Source organism: Hemiscyllium ocellatum, chromosome 32 (assembly GCF_020745735.1).
Source record: "Hemiscyllium ocellatum isolate sHemOce1 chromosome 32, sHemOce1.pat.X.cur, whole genome shotgun sequence".
Taxonomy (NCBI): Eukaryota; Metazoa; Chordata; class Chondrichthyes; order Orectolobiformes; family Hemiscylliidae; genus Hemiscyllium; species Hemiscyllium ocellatum.
The window spans coordinates 26,247,288-26,268,567 of record NC_083432.1 but is presented as its reverse complement, the minus strand read 5'-3'; the positions used below and the strand labels follow the sequence as shown (position 1 = coordinate 26,268,567).

The window sequence follows — 21,280 nt, the reverse complement described above, 5'->3', positions numbered from 1 at the left end:
CCACACCACTACCTTAGTCCAAGGTTGCCACCCATGTTCAAACAGCCTTAGTCGTTTGGGGAAATCCACATTACTAAACAAAGATGGTCAACTGCCTCCTTCACTCCGTCCTTAAGTACCACTATTTTCTGTCTGATACCTCTCACTCTGTTTTTGAGGCTGCAGCCATGTCCCACCAAGGGTCATGCTCCAGCACTTTTATTAGGGTGTGCAATATCTTTCCCATTTACTCTCATTCATCCCAACCTCCAACATCACTAACCTGTTTATCCTTTGTGCTGTCTAATCAATCACTTCGGACTCTTGCACACCTGGACCAAAAGTAGTAGCAGTGTCACCCACTCTCACCTGCTTTAAACTGGTCTCTGTCTCATTCCAGGAGGACTTTATTCTCCATAAAGCGGAAAGACCCAAGGCAGGTGGTGGGCAGCCCTAAGTTCAGCTCCTCAAAACACTGTCCTGACTGTGACTGCCTTGGGTGGATGACTGACTGTTTCCAAGCTCATGGACTAGTAATGGAGGCTTCCTGTGGCTTATTGTGCCAGGACTCTAAGAAAAGGCTATAGCCCTTTATTTAACGGAGGCATGCTAACAATCATGACAAGCTTCCAACCTTCATGGCTGCATTAAAATGTAAAGCAAGGCAAATCTAACATGAGCCTAGTATCTCCGACTGAAGAAAGTGCAAAAAGGCAAGGCAGGCATGCTGTAAGCATTCAGCTAGTCAGTGAGTGACCGCTATGAAAGAAAGTGAAGAACTTGGAGAGGCTGCTTGGCCTAGTCCGTGAGCTTGGTGCGTGTCCCTGATCGCATAATGTCCTTTTTGCAGCATTACAATGGTGGTTACTGGGACAAGCTTGATGCATAGGAAGTGCACTCTAATTGGATCAGAACTCTGTCTGGAGAACTCGCAAAAGCTGGCACATATCAGCTGCCAGTGTCAGATCGAACAGCATGTGGCTGCTGCCCAAGCCCTGACAGAATGCCCTAAATATCCAATATGGATGTCATTTGGACCTGAAATTGGCAGGTTTCCATGTCAGGTTTTCTTGATGTCAACTTGCTTCGCAACTTTAAGTAAGATAGAAAACCAAATATTAATGAAGCACATTGGTCTATCAACCAGGCCTCTAACTCCCTTAAATTGGCAATTTTCAACTGTCCAGCATCCTGTCACACCACTTGTGAAAAGTGCAAAAGATGGCATGAAATTACAACATTTAAAAGGCATCTGGATGGGTATATTAAAAGGAAGGGTTTAGAGGATATGGGCCAAGTGCTGGCAAATGGGACTAGAATAATTTAGGATATCTAGTCGGCATGGACAAGTTGGACCAAAGGTACAACTATTTCTGTGCTGTACATCTCTATGACTCTACGATCCCAATTTGGGCTCTGACAGACCTCTCATCTACTTCTGCCTCAAATCTCATGAGAACTCGTATCACTCACACTCTTATAAGATTCCGATCCATTTAGACATGATGACACATTGGATTGTCAAGCAAGGTCATTTTAGTAATGTAATGTTGTCAATAAAATAAATCCCATTCTCAATTTAGATCAGCCACTCTTGCAAATCATTTCCCTTAGGAAAAGCTATGTTTATCGATTCAAAATGTCTCGTCAAACCAACAGAAAAGACTTAAAAAGCTTAAAGAATATTGACACTGCCAGCTGTTTTGCTATTTATTTTCCCCCTTTGACTTAAAGGCAACAATTCTATTTGTGTCAGTGATTTTGCTCTCTAATCTTCAAAAAGCTATCAAAATGTAGATTCAAAGAATCTGAAATCGTTTAAGTCATTGATGATAATTTAAAATTGATAACTAATTTTAAGCAGTTCAAATAGGCAACAAAATTCAAACAACTGAAAAACTACTCTAAAGATACAACCTCGACCACAAAAATCTTTCAATCTGAATGTACATTATGGAATAGCATTTTCACATCGAACAACAGTTTTTCTCCTTCAACTGCCATGTATAAAGTATACTTTAGCAAGTATTGTATCATACCAGATCCTCAGAGGCTCGCGCTTGAGCTTTGCGGAATAATTCCAGGTCAAAATCAGATGTAAGATTGTCCAAGAGTGGCTCCCTCGTATTTCCATGTATCTGTCTGTGCTCCTGAGAGTTTGCAACCACACAAATATTACACAGGCATAAATAAGCCATTAATAATAAGCAAACACAATTATTAAACAAAGCAAACAGGTTAATCCTGAAACTCTACCAAGTTTCAACAGAGCACCTTTGCCACATAAAATACATCTAGAAAATACGCTCCATCATTAAGGTTGCTAAATTAATAGCCTAATCAACAAATGATCAAACTGAATGGCAGAACACGCTTAAAGGGTTAAATAGTTAAATTGCATAGGTTTCTCCTCAAAAATGATTTCTTTACTCTTTCCTGGAATATGGGGTTCACCTGCAAGACCAGTATTTGATTGCTAGGTTTAATGTATCTGAACTGACAGCAGTTAAGCATCAACTACATTATTGTTGGTGATATTACGTTTGAGTCAAATTGGGTAAGGACATCAGATTTCCTTCCCTAAAGGACATTGGTTAACCAGTTTTTTTTATAACAATTAATGACAGTTAATAATCATCACCATTACTGAAACTAGCTTTACATTCCAGATTTATTAACTAAGCTTTAATTCCCAGGTCGTCCAGAGCATTCGGATGGGGTTTCGGACGACTCACCCAATGACATTGCCACTCCTATTATCTCCTCCTAAAATGGTCTCTTAAGTTTCAGGAGACATATTCCTTCAAAAGGAAATTAGGAGACTGGCCATCCCACAAACATCAGCGCTATGAAAAGTTACAGTAACAAATTTATCTACCTATTAATGACTGCTCTTATAAAAACAGAACAAATGCAGCCTATTCAACATTATTATGTCTTTCAGTTCTTTTGCTTGTGTTCAATTTCCAGTTCACTAGTTTCCAATTTTATTATGGACCTATGAATGTGAATAAATCCATTTTTATGTCAGGGCTATTCGGCTCTTGATTTCATTACAACCTTGGTGCAAACATGGACAGAAGAGGTGAACTCCAGAGGTGAGGAGAGTGTGACTGCCTTTGAAGTCACAGGTGTGCAGGTTAGGTAAATTAGCCATGATAAATTGCCCATAAATTGCCCGGGGATGTGTAGGTTAGGTGCCTTATTCAGGGGTAAAAATGTAGGGTGGGGGAATGGGTGGATTACTCTTCAGAGGTCAGTGTGGACTTGTTGGGTCAAAGGGCCTGTTCCCGCACTGCAGGGATCAACCACTTAAGAATTATAGGGCAGCACAGTGGCTTAGTAGTTAGCACTACAACCTCACAGCGCCAGGGACCAGAGTTTGATTCCCACCTCGGGTCACTGTCTGTGTTGAGTTCGCACATTATCCCAGTGTCTGCGTGGGATTCCTCTGGTGCTCTCAAAGACGGTCAAATCAGGTGAATTGGCCGTGGTAAATTGCTCCTAGTGTTAGGCCCATTAGTCTGGGGTAAATGTAGGGGAATGGTTCTAGGTGGGTTACTCTTCAGAGGGCCGGTGTGGACTTGTTGGGCCAAATGGCCCATTTCCACACTGTAGGGAACCTAATAAATAGAGTAGCTCAATACATGTGGGACCCTTGGAGGATGCTACTGGGGAATTATTAATGGGGATTCAAGGAATGGCAGATAATTTTAACCAATATTTTGCATTGGTCTTTATGGCAGAGGACACTATAAATATCCCAAAGATACTAGTTATGCCCAGTGCTATTGGGAGAAAAGGTCTTGTAACAGTCTCTACCATAAGAGACCAAGTATTTGAGAAACAAATGGGACTAAAGGCAGTCTAGTTGCCAGGACCTCGTGGACTGCTTCCAAGGTTTTTAAGCGAAATAGCTGCAAAGATAATGGAGGTGTTGGTCGAAATAGTCCAGAACCCTCAGGATTCCAAGACAGTTTCAGAAGACTGGAAAACTGCGAAAGTGTTGCCTCTGTCCCAGAAGGCCAGTTATCCTAACATCTGCCATCATTAATGGAGAAAATAACAGGAGAAGTTAGAAAAGCTGAACGTAATCAAACAGAGTTAACACAGTTTTGTGAAAAGAGATAAAACAAATGAAGTTCATAAAGGCAAATCAGTAAATGCATTGTATTCGGATTTCCAGAAGGCAATCAATAAGATGCCACATACAAAGGCTATTGCACAAAATTGGAGCTCACCGCATTGGGAATAATGTATTTACATGATTTAAGGATTGGTTAGCATACAGAAGACAGAATTTCAGGTTTAATGGGTCTTTCTTCAGGTTGCAAAGATAGAAGAAGTGGAGTGCCACAGATGAGGTTGATTCTCTTAATTATTTAATATCTAAATTAATAATTTGAAGAGAAATGGGGGTAAGGTGTGCAATATATCCAAATGATACAAAAATTCCTGGGAGGCCACATTGTCATAACAGCATAAGAAATCTACAAGGGGATATTGATAAACTCAGTGAATAGGCAAAAAGATGGCACATGCAGTTTAAAGTAGAGGTCATGCGTTTTGGAACGAAGAATCAAAAGGCAGATTATTTACTGAAATGAATACAGACTTCACAAAAAAGTAGATCCCAGAAAGATCTGTGTGGTCTTGTGCATGAAACACAAACAGGTGCAGCAAGTAAATAAGATGGCAAATAGAATTTTGTCCTTTTTTGCTTTGGGATTGGAGTTTAAGAATGTCTTGTTACAACTGTACAAGTTGTTGTTGAGTCTGCACTTGGAGTTTTGATCCCCATATTTAAGAAAGGGTACACTGGCACTGGTAGTCGATACAGGCTGATTCTTGGGATGAAAGGTTTAACTTATCAAGAATAACTAAGCAGGTTAGGCCTTTATTCCAGTTAAGAAGAATCTTCTTCAAACATACAATATTCGGAGGGTCTTGACAGGGTAAATATTGAGAAGATGTTTCCACATGTCTCTTTTTGGAAATGGTCATTGCCGAGCATCCAATTCAAGTAGTCAGTGTCAACAGATTCCCCTTCATCAACATTACTTGTTGGTTCCTCAAAGTACTCCAATAACTTAGTCAAATCTGATGTCCCCTTCACAAAATCATGTTGACTCTACCTTGATTGAATTGTGATTTTCCAGTATTTAGCTATAACCTCACTGATAGATTCCAGCATTTTGTGAAACCAGATTTTTAAAAAAATGACCAATTAGTCATGTGGACAGGACACAGAAAATTCCTTCTAGACTTAGGGTCATTAAAACTATGCCAGATCTTTATTTGGTCATGTGACTAATTTTACATAATACATTTTTGAAAAAGATGAACCTTACAACAGCTGGAAACACATACATGTCTGAAGGAATAAAATTTGCCAAAACGTTTCCACAGAAACCTCACCATATATTTTTCTTTTTGTTCTTTGGTCAGTCCTGAATTCCTTTTCTTCCGAAGTTCTGTCACCTTTTCTTTGTATCTTAACTGTTTCTCTGTTGGAGCCTAAAGATGAGATGGGTTTAAGTGCAATACTTATACAGACTGATCTAAAAATACAGAAAACTCGAGTAAAAATCTATGATGCCAATTTTTTTTAGTTGTGATTTTTTTTGATCAGTGCAAAAAGCATATTTCTTAGTTAGAGGCCATTAGACTTGAATATGTTAAGATAATATTGCCCTTAACTCATCCTTATACTGTAACAATGTTAGCTAGCTTATTAAATTTGGAAGAATGCCTTGCACATTATCTTTTAGAGAGATTTTGGAATCTGACCAGTGCTGAGTATTTTATAACATACAGCAAAATTTTGGACCAGTTTTCCATTTACTATATTAACCGGTTTGTCTCCAATTAGCAGCATGTGTAACTTGCTCATGCATTTAAGCATGTCGGTAGGGTTTGTAGGCAGATCTATGTCAAACGATGACTTTCCTGTAGTGGTGACAGGGTTACTCAGCAGGCCTAAATAAATTCGGCCGATCTGGCAGTCTGGAACTTTTCTTGGCACAGTCAACCTTCTATCAGGTTTCCTATACTGTCAGTGGGAGCAACTAACAATTCTAACACAAGCAACCATGCACTCTTGGACAGTTTGTACCACACTTCATTCTTTGATTTAAGTGATGATTTCAGGTATTAGGTCAAAATATCTTTGCATGACCTTCCCTCAACCTTACCATCTCACAACAACATTGAGGATTAGTTCACTGCAGGCAACACAGTTTGTTGAGTAAGGATTTAAACAATTGCACTGCAGGGCTCTTGTTCAAATCAAGTCTAAAATCTTAACAACATCCACTGCATGGAAAAGGCTGATAACTTGCTATTGTTTCTTGGTGGATTAACTCATCATGACTGACAAAAGAGAGAATTCAGACTCATTTCTGGTGCACCATCAATTGTGATGAAAACCTAACTGGAATGTTTTTCTTAAGCATGTAACTCGAATTCTCTTTAAAGGTCAAAAGGTTGAAAGATCTACCTTAATTCTTATATCCTTACAGAGCACGTGCACAGAAAGTACCAAGTGGATTGTGTCAGTCACGATGTATTAATTGAACTGCAATGAGAAACATTCACAGATTCGTTCAGATGCTGTGTAGTTGCTCAAAGATGTCTTTGGACAGAGATTTGATGAACCTCACTCTGTGGAAGCATCAAGTGACATGCTCTGGATTGCCACTGTAATTTCTTCTTTGCTCTTAAAGCTTACGAAAAACGCGTTATGAACACAATCACTGCTTAGTTGATTACTTCGCTATCTGTGAATGATGCCTTATGATTTGTCAGAAAATAATGAATGAAGCTTCAATACAGGCCTTACCATTTGCTGCTTCTTTGGAGAAAAAAAATACTGTTAAGCTTTCAAATGGCTTTTAGATCATCAACTTTCTTTGCCCAAAGCATGCTGCTCAACAGAAGATTTTTCTTGGACCTACCGTGCATCATTGTGTGGCATCATTACACACTGCCCCTTTCATTTATTGGTAAATTTTAATTACATGCAATGCAAACACATCTTTTACACTTGTGAACAGAAGTTCATTTTCTCATTTTGCATCAAAGTTGTGCATTTTTAGTTCCTTTACACATAGTTCAGGTTCACAACTCATCATTACTGCTTCACATTGTAGTTCATGACATCATTCTGTTGTTGGTCATGTTACTGGATCCACACCTCAAGTGATTCAAAAATGGTGGCTGTATTCAAGTGCGGAGACCCAGGAGATCACTTCTGTGGTCATAATTTGTTTTCAAGGACCCAAATTGGCTTGCATTGCTTGGATATCGGATATGGGTTGCAACAGTTTCCCTGTCATTTTTCTTCATCCTGTTTGGATCTACAAAATAAGTAGCTGAAGGAAATAAAAACTGCAAGTACACAAAGAATATCCAGGGAGCAGGATCAGCTGAGCTGCTCTTGCAGGGAGTCCACATGGACATAAATGAGGTGGCACAGTGGCTCAGTAATAAGCACTGCTGCCTCACAGCACCAGGTATCCAAGTTCAATTCCACCCTCGGGCAACTGTCTGTGCAGAGTTTGCACATTCTCCTTGTGTCTGTGTGGGTTTCCTCCAAGTGCTCCAGTTTCCTCCCACAAGACATGCAGGTTATGTGGTTTGGTCATGCTAAATTGCCCAGTGTCCTGGAATGCACGGGTTAGATGGATTAAGCATGGTAAATGTTGGTTACAGGGATAGGATTGGGTGTGTGTTTGGATGGGATACTCTTCAGGGTCAGTGAGGACTTGATGAGCTGAATGGCCTGCTTCCACACTTAGGGATTCTTATAATGAGCTGAACAGCCTCCCATGTCTCCAGTATTGAACGATACTAGTTCACACATCAGCTTCGTGTCTATTTATTTGCACTGCCACCACAAATCTTTGTTTACTCTGCAGCAATAGTGCATCTAGACCAAACTAAAATACGATTCAATAAGCTGGCAAAAGCTTTTCAGGTATTAGGTCAAAATATCTTTGCATGACCTTCCCTCAACCTTACAATCTCACAACATTGAGGATTAGTTCACTGCAGGCAACACAGTTTGTTGAGTAAGGATTTAAACAATTGCACTGCAGGGCTCTTGTTCAAATCAAGTCTAAAATTTGAAGAGCGTACACTTTTCTCCAGCCAGGCACCTTCTAGATACAAAAATCATGCAAAAGCATGATGTTTGATGTGAGCACTGCAAGAGAACGTGGTTGAAATTAGACTGTCAGTGACTCTGCTATTGACCAATCTATTGCTATCCATGTGCTGGGGATCACATCCCGAACACGCCAATGGTTCAAAATTTCATTTTATTGTTGCACCCCGTACTGACTTGCATTATCTCTAGTATAAGTGCAAGGACATAGTTTGATGACCCAAAAGGTATATTTTCTTCCAATCAGATTCAAGCCACTGGCATTTGAACTTAAAATAAATGTTTTCTACGCTTTCCCTCTAAACTCCATGAACATTTTCCCTGCATCTAGAGTTACAGAAATGTACAGCACGGAAATAGACACTTCGGTCCAACTCGTCCATGCCGACCAGATATCCCAACCCAATCTAGTCCCACATGCCAGCACCTGGACCATATCCCTCCAAATCCTTCCTATTCATATATCTACCCAGATGCCTTTTAAATATTGTAATTGTACTAGCCTCTGCCACATCCTCTGCTAGCTTATTCCATACACGTAACACCCTTTGTGTGAAAAAGTTGCCCCTTAGGTCCCTTCTATGTCTTTCCCCCCCTCACCCTTAACCTATGCCCTCTAGTCCTGGACTCCCCACACCAGGGAAAAGACTGTGTCTATTTATCATTTCCATGTCCCTCATAATTTTATAAACCTCTACAAGGTCACCCCTCAGTTTCCGACGCTCCAGGTAAAAGATCCCTAGCCTACCCAAACTCTCCCTATAGCTCAAATCCTCCAACCTTGGCAATATCCTTATAAATCTTTTCTGAACCCTTTCAAGTTTCACAACATCTTTCCGATAGGAATGAGACCAGAATTGCACGCAATATTCCAATAGTGGCCTAACCAATGTCCTGTACAGTCGCAACATGACCTCCCAACCCCTGCACTCAATACTCTGACCAATAAAGGAAAGTATACCAAATGCCTTCTTCACTATCCTATCTTCCTGCGACTCCACTTTCAAGGAGCTATGAAACTGTACTCTAAGGTCTCTTTGTTCAGCAACACTCCCTAGGACCTGACCATTAAGTGTACAAATCCTGCGCTGATTTGCCTTTCCAAAATGCAGCACCTCACATTTATCTAAATAAAACTCCATCTACCACTTCTCAGCCCATTGGCCCATCAGATCAAGGTCCAATTGTAATCTTAGGTAAGCTGCTTCGCTATCCACTACACCACATCTGCAAACATACTAATGATAACCCTTACACTCACATCCAAACCATTTGCATAAATGATGAAAAGTAGTGGACCCAGCACAGATCCTTGTGGCACTCCACTGGTTACAGGCCTCCAGTCTGAAAAACTCCACCACCATCCTCGGTTTCTACTTTTGAGCCAGTTCTGTATCCAAATGGAGAGTTCTCCTGTATTCCATGAGGTCTAACCTTGCTCACCAGTCTCCCATGGGGAACCTTGTTGAATGCATTACTGAAGTCCACATAGATCATATCCACCACTCTGCCCTCATCAATCCTCTTTGTTACTTCTTCAAAAAACTCAATCAAATTTGAGAGACATGATTTCCCACAGATTAAGTCATGTTGACTATCCCTAATCAGTCCTTGCCTTTCCAACTACATGTACACCCTGTCCCTCAGGATTCCCTCCAACCACCTGTCCACCACTGATGTCAGGCTCAATGGTCTATAGTTCCCTGGCTTGTCCTTACCACCTTTCTTAAACAGTGACACCATGCTGGCCAACCTCCAGTCTTCCAGCAGCTCATCTGTGACTATCGATGATACAAATATCTCAGTAAGGGCCCAGCAATCACTTCCCTAGCTTTCCACAGAGTTCTAGGGTACACCTGATCAGGCCCTGGGGATTTATCCACTTTTAACCGTTTCAAGACATCCAGCACTTCCTCCTCTGTAATATGGAGATTTTGCAAGATGTCACCATCTATTTGTCTACATTCAATGCTCTTTTCCCACAGTAAATACTGATGCAAAATACACATTGAGTATCCTCCTGCAGCTCCACACAAAGGCCACCTTGCTGATCTTTGAGGGGCCCTATTCTCTTCCAGTTACCCTTTTGTCCTTAATGTATTTGTAAACACACTTCGGATTCTCCTTAGCCCGATTTGCCAAAGCTATGCCCCATTTTGCCCTCCTGATTTCTCTCTTAAATATATTCCTACTGCCTTTACACACTTCTAAGGATTCACTCGATCTATCCTATCTTGTGACTTTTACTTTAGTGATGGAGAGGGATAATCGTGTGCCGCAGGGCAAGAGCTATAGCTGGGGGCAGGGAAATTATGATGCAGTGAGGCATGACTTAGGATGTGTGGATTGGAAAAACAGGCTTCAAGAGAAGAACACTAATGAGATGTGGGGAGTGTTCAAGGAGCAGCTACTGCGTGTCCTCGATAGGTATGTACCAGTCAGGCATGGTGTAAAGGGCCTTGTGAGGCAGCCGTGGTTTAGTAAGGAATTGGAGTCCCTTGTGAAAGGGAAGAAGGCGGCATATGTAAAGATGAGGCGTGAAGGTTCAGTAGGGGCGATTGAGAGTTATAAGGTAGCCAGGAAGGAGCTAAAGAGGGAGCTAAGAGAAGCGAGAAGGGGACATGAAAAGTCTTTAGCTGGTAGGATTAGGGAAAACCCAAAGGCTTTCTATAGGTATGTCAAGAATAAAAGGATGACTAGGGTAGGTATCGGTCCAGTCAAGGATAGTAGTGGGAAGTTGTGTGTGGAGGCGGAGGAGATTGGAGAGACATTAAATCAGTACTTTTCATCAGTATTCACTCAGGAACAGGACACTGTTGCTGATGTGAATATGGAATCACAAATAATTAGAATGGATGCCCTGGAAATATGCAGGGAAGAGGTTTTGGGAATATTGGAAAGGATGAATATAGATAAGTCTCCTGGGCCTGATGGCATTTACCCCAGGATCCTATGGGAAGCTAGGGAGGAGATAGCAGAGCCATTGGCCTGGATTTTTATGTCGTCGTTGTCAACAGGAATAGTACCAGAGGACTGGAGGATAGCGAATGTGGTCCCATTGTTCAAGAAAGGGAGTAGGGATAGCCCTAGCAACTATAGGCCAGTGAGTCTGACTTCAGTGGTGGGCAAAGTCTTAGAGAGAATGGTAAGGGATAAGATTTATGAACATCTGGGTAGGAATAACGTGATCAGGGATAGCCAGCATGGTTTTGTGAAGGGCAGGTCGTGCCTCACAAACCTTATTGAGTTCTTTGAGAAGGTGACCAAGGAAGTGGATGAGGGTAAAGCAGTAGATGTTGTGTATATGGATTTTAGTAAGGCGTTCGATAAGGTTCCCCATGGTAGGCTAATGCTAAAACTTCGGAGGTATGGCATTGAGGATACATTAGAGGTTTGGATTAGGAATTGGCTGGCTGGAAGGAGACAGAGGGTAGTAGTTGATGGATTATGTTCATCTTGGAGCGCAGTTACTAGCGGTGTACCACAAGGATCTGTTTTGGGACCATTGCTTTTTGTTATCTTTATAAATGATCTAGAGGAAGGACTTGAAAGCTGGGTAAGCAAGTTTGCGGATGACACAAAAGTCGGTGGAGTTGTGGATAGTGAGGAAGGAAGTGGTAGGTTACAGCGGGATATAGATAAGTTGCAGAGCTGGGCGGAAATGTGGCAAATGGAATTCAATGTAGCTAAGTGCGAAGTCGTTCACTTTGGTAGGAATAACAAGATGATGGATTACTGGGCTAATGGTAGGCTACTTGGTAGTGTGGATGAGCAGAGGGATCTTGGTGTCCATGTACACAGATCTCTGAAAGTTGCCACCCAGGTAAATAGTGTTGTGAGGAAGGCATATGGTGTACTGGGCTTTATTGGCAGAGGAATTGAGTTCCGGAGTCCTGAGGTCATGTTGCAGTTGTATAAGACTCTGGTGCGGCCTCATCTGGAGTATTGTGTGCAGTTTTGGTCGCCATACTATAGGAAGGATGTGGAAGCTTTAGAACGAGTGCAGAGGAGGTTTACCAGGATGTTGCCTGGAATGGTAGGAAAATCTTATGAGGAAAGGCTGAGGCACTTGGGGCTGTTCTCATTGGAGAAGAGAAGGTTTAGGGGAGATCTGATAGAAGTGTATAAGATGATTAGGGGTTTAGATAGGGTAGATACTAAGAACCTTTTACCGCTAATGGAGTCAGGTGTTACTAGGGGACATAGCTTTAAATTAAGGGGTGGTAGGTATAGGACAGATGTTAGGGGTAGATTCTTCACACAGCGGGTTGTGAGTTCATGGAATGCCCTGCCCGTATCAGTGGTGAACTCTCCTTCTTTATGGTCATTTAAGCGGGCATTGGATAGGCATTTGGAAGTTATTGGGCTAGTATAGGTTAGGTAGGATTCGGTCGGCGCAACATCGAGGGCCGAAGGGCCTGTACTGCGCTGTATCCTTCTATGTTCTATGTTCTATACCCGACATATGCTTCTTACTTTTTCTTAACCGAACCCTCAATTTCTTTAGTCATCCAGCCTTCCCTATACCTACTAGCCTTTCCTTTCACCCTGACAGGAATATACTTTCTCTGGACTCTCGTTATCTCATTTCTGAAAGCTTCCCATTTTTCAGCCATCCCTTTACCTGCAAACATCAGAACGTTAAAATTTGCCTTCCTCAAACTTCAACTTTTAGATCTGGTCTATCCTTTTCCATCACTTTTTTAAAACGAATAGAATTATGGTCGCTGGCCCCAAAGTGCTCCCCCACTGACACCTCAGTCATCTGCCCTGCCTTATTTCTCTAGAGTAGGTCAAGTTTTGCACCTTCTCTAGTAGGTACATCCACATACTGAATCAGAAAAAGTTCTTGTACACACTTAACACGTGGCATGGTGGCACAGTGGTTAGCACTGCTGTCTCACAGCGCCCGAGACCCGGGTTCAATTCCCGACTCAGGCAACTGACTGTGTGGAGTTTGCACATTCTCCCCGTGTCTGCGTGGGTTTCCTCCGGGTGCTCCGGTTTCCTCCCACAATCCAAAGATATGCGGGTCAGGTGAATTGGCCATGCTAAATTGCCCGTAGGTTAGGTAAGGGGTAAATGTAGGGGTATGGGTGGGTTACGCTTCGGCAGGTCGGTGTGGACTTGTTGGGCTGAAGGGCCTGTTTCCACACTGTAAGTAATCTAATCTAATCTAATCAAAAAAACAAATTCCTCTCCATCTAAACCCTTAACACTATGCCAGCCCCAGTCTATGCTTGGAAAGTTAAAATCCCCTACCATAACCATTCTATCATTCTTACAGATAACTGAGATCTCCTTACAAATTTGTTTCTCAATTTCCCTCTGACTATTAGGGGGTCTATAATACAATCCCAATAAGGTGATCATCCCTTTCTTATTTCTCAGTTCCATTCAGTAACTTCCCTGAATGTATTTCTGGAAATATCCTCCCTCAGTACAGCTATAATGCTATCCCTTATCAAAACGCCACTCCCCCTCCTCTCTTGCCACCCTTTCGGACCTTCCTATAGCATTTGTATCCTGGAACATTAAGTTGCCAGTCCTGTCCATCCCTGAGCCATGTCTCCGCATTGCTATGATACCCCAGTCCCATGTTCCTAACCATGCCCTGCGTCCACCTGCCTTCCATTAGGTTTCTTGCATTGAAATAAATAAAGTTTATAAGTCCTACCTTGTTCTCTGCTTTGTCCATGCCTGCCCTGATTGTTTCACTCGTCTTTGTTCTCAACTGTACCAGTGTCAGATGGAAATCTATCCTCACTATCTCCCTGGGTCCCACCCCTCCACCTTACTAGTTTAAGTCGCCCCAAGCAGCTCTAGCGAATCTCCCTGCCAGTACCTTAGCCCCCTTCCAATTTAGGTGCAATCAGTCCTTCTTGTACAGGTCACTTCGACCCCAAAACAGCTTCCAATGATCGAAAAATGTGAATCCTTCTCTTGTACACCAGCTCCTCAGCCATGCATTCATCTGTTCTATCCTCCTATTCCTGCCCTCACTAGCTCGTAGCACCGGGAGTAATCCAGATATTACTATTCTCGAGGATCTCCTTTCTAAATTCCTGCCTAACCCTCTGTAATCTCCCTTCAGAATTTCAACCTTTTCCCTTCCTATGTCCACATTGGAACCAACAACAATGACCTCCTGCTGGCCCCTCTCCACCTTGAGAACATTCTGCACCATCTCTGAGCCATCCTTGACCTGGCACCAGGGAAGTAACGCACCATTCTGATTTCTCGCTTCTGGCCACAGAAACGTCTGTCCGCACCTCGGACTAGAGAGTCCCCTCACACAATCGATTGCTTGGAACCCGATGAACCTCTCATTACATTTGAACCAATCTCAATACTAGAAACTTGGCTGTTCGTGCTATGTTCCCCTGGGAATCCATCACCCCCTACATCTTCCAAAACAGCACACTTGTTTGAAATGGGGATAGCCACAGAAGACTCCTGCACTACCTGCCTTCCTCTCTTACCTTTCCTGGAGTTAACCCATCTATGTGACTGTATCTGAGACTCTTCCCCCAACCCCCTTTCTATAACTGCCATCCATCACATCCCTTTGCTCTTGTAAATTCCTCATTGCCTCTAACTGCTTCTCCAACCGATCCATTCGATCTGATAGGATTCACAACCAACATCATGTATTGCAGATATAATCCTCAGTAACCCGTAAACTCTCCCTAAACTCCCACATCCGACAAGAAGAGCATATCACTCTAAGGGCCATTTTTGCTTCTTTCAATCTACAGACCCAGAAAATAGCACTGTCTTATTCCTCTACAAAACACTGCTCCAGGTTAAATTTATATTTATGGCTTATATTTTAGTTTAATCAAAGAGACATAGCTCAATAAAACATACAATCAACAAAGAATCCACTCTACTCACTACTGCAGACTTATTTTAAGGCCACGCTTAAAATCCACTTATCTATTTCTGTGCTGTGACCGCTGCCAGATAGGTTCCTCCAAAATCAGTTGCGAATTTCACTTTTTTAATTTTCCCAAACGCACTCCGATGTCCAGCAAAGGCAGGAACTGCTAACTCTTCAGTTAGCAGTGAGTTTCTTTGTCTCTGTCTCTGTCTCTCCTGCACTGACCTCACCATATGTTTCCTTTGTCTGTTCTTCTCCCTTTTAAAAGTGTTGTTTTGGCCTTTTTTTTCTCCAAAAGTTCCAAAACAATGCAACAGCATACAAAACAGTAATTGCTGCTCCTGGAATTCAAGGAAATCATCTCCAACACCTAAAACACCTCAAAAAAAAGGGAGCAGCTGTTACAGCCAGAAGTTTTTCCCATCTTCCATCTTGGATTATCCAGAATCCTCTTATGAGAATCCTCCAGAATTCCCTATGCCTATTAAAATTTAACTTGTTTTAGTTATTTCCCCACCTACTCTCAAGTCAGTAGGCTATAAAGGTATGAAAATGATGGTACTATCTAAAACATGAACTTTTCCTTCTTTGATGGTTCATATCCCTTGTACTTTCAGATCTGCTGTTATATTATTTCCTATATGTTACTCTAACACTTGAAGATCTAGAACCAAAAACAGAAATTGCTAGAAAATCTCAGCAGGTCTGGCAGCATCTGTGAAGAAAAACCAAAGTCAATATTTCAGGTCCACTTCAGAACGTTCTGAAGAGTCACTGGACCCAAAACGTTAACGGAAAAATCCTGCCAGGATTTCCAGTATCCACTGTTCTTTTGGTTTTTTTTTTAAACTTGAAGATTCAGATTTGCTAAGATTGAAAACATTGAGTCAGGTAATTAGAGCTTCAGGTCCATTTGATTAAACCCGTTATTGTTGAAAACATTGAGTGATTGCAACATTTATTGCTTGTTGGTGATGCAATGAAGTTAATTTTGCTTTTCATAACTGTATTATGATAATTCCTCTAATTGGGTAGGCGATCTGTACTTGTCGATAAGGCACTAGGCACCATGAGATGCATCCAATCATACAGAGGGCAGCATGGTGGCTCAGTGGTTAGCACTGCTGCCTCACAGTGCTTGGAATCCGGGTTCGATTTCATGCTCAGATGAATGTGTGCAGTTTGCACATTCTCCTCATATATACATGGGTTTCTTGCGATTGGTCCAGTTTCCTCCCTCCGCACTCCTAAAGGTGTGAAGGTTAGGTGGGTTGGCCATCCTAAATTGCTCATAGTATCCAAGGATGTGCAGACTAGGTGGATTGGCCATGGGAAATGCTGGGTTACAGGGATAGGATGGGGGGGTGGGTCTGAATGAGATGCCCTTCGGAGGGTTGATGTGGACTCAACTGGCTAAATGGCCTGTTTCCACACTATAGGGATTCGATGAATTGAAGTGAAAATAGAAATTGCTGAAACACTAACCATAATTTTTCAGTTGTTCTTAGATGCAGAGTGATGCTAGAAGACTGAAGAATTGCAGCATCACACCCTTATGCAAAAAGGGTGTAAAGATAAGTTCAGTAACTGCAGGCCGATCAGTTTAGTTATGGTATAACATCTAGGAAAACATAATTCTCGATAAAATTGTCACATGGACAAATGCAGGTGAATTAAGGAAAGCTTACTAGTATTTAAATAGTGGTCAACTGATTTGAAGTTTTTTGAAGAGGTAATAAACGAGAGCGATGAAGGCAACACTGCTGATGTGGTACATGTGGACTTTCAAAAGAAGTTTGAAACACTACAGCGCAAGAGGCTTGTGAGCATAGCAGATGGAATGACACAGTAGCGACTAGCAAGCAGGTAGTAATGGCTAACAGATGATTTGCAGGTCAGGAAAGGTGTGCAATGGAGTTCCCCAGAAGTCAATGTGGTACCTTTGCTTTTCATGATACATAAACTAACGTTCTAGACCTTAGTGTAGAACAGGGCACGAATTTGTGGATAATACACCAAAAGGAAGAAAGTTCAGAATTTCAAAAAAGAAATACAAAGGAACCTTAAATATCCGGCATTCGATCAACCGATACTCCCCACCTGTGTCCTTTGGATAATCAAGGTTCCTCTGTACACACGTCGCTGGAAGAGGTGGTCAGGCAAAGTTCAATGTGGAGGATGGGGAGGTAATTCATCTTTGAAGGAAGACAGAATGAGTATAAAGTGAAGATTACAACTCAAAAGGGCGTAACAGGACATGGACCTAAATGTGAGAGAGTTTAGGTCAGAGTGGTGTTGGAAAATATTCGTTGAAGTTGATGGGAAGTGGTGTTATATTGGTGGTAAAGAAGGATCAGCAAATTTTAACCTTCACCATCTGATTGTTAGAACATAGAACAGCGCAGAACAGGCCCTTCGGCCCTCAATGTTGCACCGACCTGTGAACTATTCTCAGCTCGTCCCCCTACACTATCCCATCATCATCCATGTGCTGACCCAAGAATTGTTCAAATCTCCCTAATGTAGCTGAGTTAACTATATTGGCAGGTAGGGCATTCCATGCCCTTACTACTCTGAGTAAAGAACCTGCCTCTGACATCTGTCTTAAATCTATCACCCCTCAATTTGTAGTTATGCCCCCTCGTACAAGCTGACATCATCCTAGGAAAAAGACTTTCACCGTCTACCCCATCTAATACTCTAATCATCTTGTATGTCTCTATCAAATCCTCTCAGCCTTCTTCTTTCCAATGAGAACAGATCCAAGTCTCTCAGCCTTTCCTCGTAAGACCTTCCCTCTAGACCAGGCAACTTCCTTATTAATAAAGGGAGACCTTAGGTCCCTTTATTAGTAAGAACATTCAGTACAAGAAAAAGGAAAAAAGGAGATTCGCTGAACTTGTCTCTGACTGTATAGAGGAAATGATCTTGGAGGCATGTGAAATATGCAGAAAAGATTCAGTGGAACAGATCCCGGGATAAGAAACTTCAGTTTGGAAGATAGATTGGAAAAGGTAGAGTCTATCTCTTCAAAGAAAATGACTAAGGCAGACCTAATAAAGCTTTTCAAAATTGTCATAGAGACGTACTGCATGGAAACAGACCCTTCGGTTCAACTCATCCATACCAACCAGATATCCTAACCTAATCTAGTCCCATTTAGCAGCATAAGGCCGATATCCCTTCAAGCTCTTCCTATTCATATACCCATCCAGACGCCTTTTAAATATTGCAATTGAACCAGCCTCCATCATTTCCTCTGGCAGCTCAGTCTGTACATGCACCAACCTCTGCGTGAAAATGTTGCCCCTTAGGTCCCTTTTGCATCTTTTCCCTCTCAACCTAAACCTATGCTCTCTCTTACTGGATTCCCCGCCCCAGGGAAAAGACTTTGTCTATCTACCCTATCCATGCCCCTCATGATTTTATAAACCTTTAGAAGGTCACTCCTCAGCCTTCAATGCTCCAGTGAAAACAGCCCCAGCCTATTCAGCCTCTCCCTATAACTCAAATCCTCCAACTCTGGCAACATCCTTGTAAATCTTTTCTGAACCCTTTCAAGTTTCACAACATCCTTCCGATAGGAAGAATTGCCTGCACTATTCTAAAAGTGACCTAACCAACATCCTGTACAGCTGCAACATGACCTCCCAACCCCTGTACTCAATGTTCTGAACAGATTAGGCAAGGAGAACCTGTTCGTATTCAGGAAAGAATCAGGAAAGAGAGGGCACAGATTTAAAATAATTAGTAAAAGCAATAGGAGAGAAAATATTTTTATGGAATGGTTAAGGTCTTTATTGCAATTCCTCAGTATATGGAAGAGAGGTTTAATTGAACCATTCAAAAGGAACTTCTGAAAAGAAATAATGTGTAGGGTTACAGTAAGGTAGGAAGGAAAATGGCACTCAGCAAACAGCCATTCAGAGAGCTGGTGCAGACACAATGGGTCGAATTGCCTCCTTGCATACTGTAAACTTCTATGATTCTGTAACTACCATATTTCTCAATCTGAAAACTGCCTTTCATTTCAGTTATCAAGAATGAGCCTCAACCTGACAATTTCTGTGTTCATGTAAACCTTTCAAATTAACAATCATAGAATCATAGAGATGTACAGCATGGAAACAGAGCCTTCAGTCCAACCCATCCATGCCGACCAGATATCCCAACCCAATCTAGTCCCACCTGCCAGCACCCAGCCCATATCCCTCCAAACCGTTCCTATTCATATACCCATCCAAATGTCTCTTAAATGTTGCAATTGTACCAGCCTCCATCACATCCTCTGGCAGCTCATTCTATACACATACCACTGTCTGTGTGAAAAAGTTGCACCTTAGGTCTCTTTTATATCTTTCCCCTCTCACCCTAAACCTATGCCCTCCAGTTCCCTGACCCCAGGGAAAAGACTTTGTCTATTTATCCTATCCATTCCCCTCAATTTTGTAAACCTCTATAAGGTCACCTCACAGCCTCCGACACTCCAGGGAAAACAGCCCCAGTCTGTTCAGCCTCTCCCTGTAGCTCAGATTCTCCAACCCTGGCAACATCCTTGGAAATCTTTTCTGAACTCTTTCAAGTTTCACAACATTTTTCCGATAGGAAGGAGACCAGAATTGCAGGCAATATACCAACAATGGCCTAACCAATGTCCTGTACAGCCGCAACATGACCTCCCAACTCCTGTACTCAATACTCTGACCAATAAAGGAAAGCATACCAAACACCTTCTTCACTATCCTATCTACTTGTGACTCCACTTTCAAGGAGCTATGAACCTGCACGCCAAGGTCTCTTTGTTCAGCAACACTCCCTAGGACCTTACCATTAAGCGTATAAGTCTTGCTAAGATTTGGTTTGCCAAAATGCAGCACCTCGCATTTATCGGAATTAAACTCCATCTGCCACTTCTCAGCCCACTGGCCCATCAGGTCCAGATTCTGTTGTAATTGGAGGTAACCCTCTTTGCTGTCCATTACACCTCTAATTTTGGTGTCATCTGCAAACTTACTAACTGTACCTCTTATGCTTGCATCCAAATCATTTATGTAAATGACAAAAAGTAGAGGGCCTAGCACCTATCCTTGTGGCACTCCACTGGACCCAGGCCTCCAGTCTGAAGAACAACCCTCCACCACCACCTTTTGAGCCAGTTCTGTATCCAAATGGCTAGTTCTCCTGTATTCCATGAGATCTAACATTGCTAATCAGTCTCCCATGGGGAACCTTATCGAACGCCTTACTGAAGTCCATTTAGATCACATCTACCAGTCTGCCCTCATCAATAATCTTCATTCCTTCTTCAAAAAACTCAATCAAGTTTGTGAGACATGATTTCCCACGCACAAAGCCATGTTGACTATCCCTGATCAGTCCTTGCCTTCCCAAATACATGTACATCCTGTCCCTCAGGATTCTCTCCAACAACTTGCCCACCACCGAGGTCAGGCTCACTGGTCCATAGTTCCCTGGCTTGTCTTTACCGCCCATCTTAAACAGTGGCACCACATTTGCCAACCTTCAGTCTTCCGGCACCTCATCTGTGACAATCGATGATACAAATATCTCAGCAAGAGGCCCAGCAATCACTTCTCTAGCTTCCCACACAGTTCTTGGGTACACCTGATCAGGCCCTGGGGATTTATCCACTTTTAACCATTTCAAGACATCCAGCATCCTCTGTAATCTGGACATTTTGAAAGATGTCACCATCTATTTGTCTACAGTCTATATCTTCCACAGTAAATACTGATGCAAAATATTCATTTAGTATCTTTCCCATTTTCTGTGGCTCCACACAAAGGCCGCCTTCCTGATCTTTGAGGGGCCCTATTCTCACCCTAGTTACTCTTCTGTCCTTAATATATTTATAAAAACCCTTTGGATTCTCCTTAATTCTATTTGCCAAAGCTATCTCATGTCCCCTTTTTTGCCCTCCCAATTTCCCTCTTAAGTATTCTACTTTCTTTATACTCTTCTAAGGATTCACTCAATCTATCCTGCCTGTACCTGACATATATTTCCTTCTTTTTCTTAACCAAACCCTCAATTTCTTTAGTCAACCAGCATTCCCTATACCTACCCACCTTCCCTTTCACCCTGACAGGAATATACGTTCTCTGGATTCTTGTGATCTCATTTCTGAAGGCTTCCCATTTTCCAGCCATTCTTTTACCTGCGAACATCTGCCTCCAATCAGGTTTCGAAAGTTCTTGCCTAATACCGTCAAAACTGGCCTTTCTCCAATT

At 42.1% G+C, this 21,280-nt stretch overlaps 1 protein-coding gene across 4 annotated transcripts in view; it reads right to left on the bottom strand.

Annotated features, from left to right (window-relative positions):
* Positions 1-21,280, bottom strand: part of kat7b (K(lysine) acetyltransferase 7b) — a 91,259-nt gene that overhangs the window by 23,929 nt on the left and 46,050 nt on the right. For all 4 annotated transcript variants that reach the window (XM_060849095.1, XM_060849092.1, XM_060849093.1 and 1 more), the window contains 2 exons: positions 5,398-5,496; positions 2,019-2,129 (listed from right to left, as the gene is read on the bottom strand). In XM_060849095.1, coding sequence (XP_060705078.1) covers positions 2,019-2,129; positions 5,398-5,496 — 210 coding nt within the window. The remainder of the gene's footprint in view (positions 1-2,018; positions 2,130-5,397; positions 5,497-21,280) is intronic.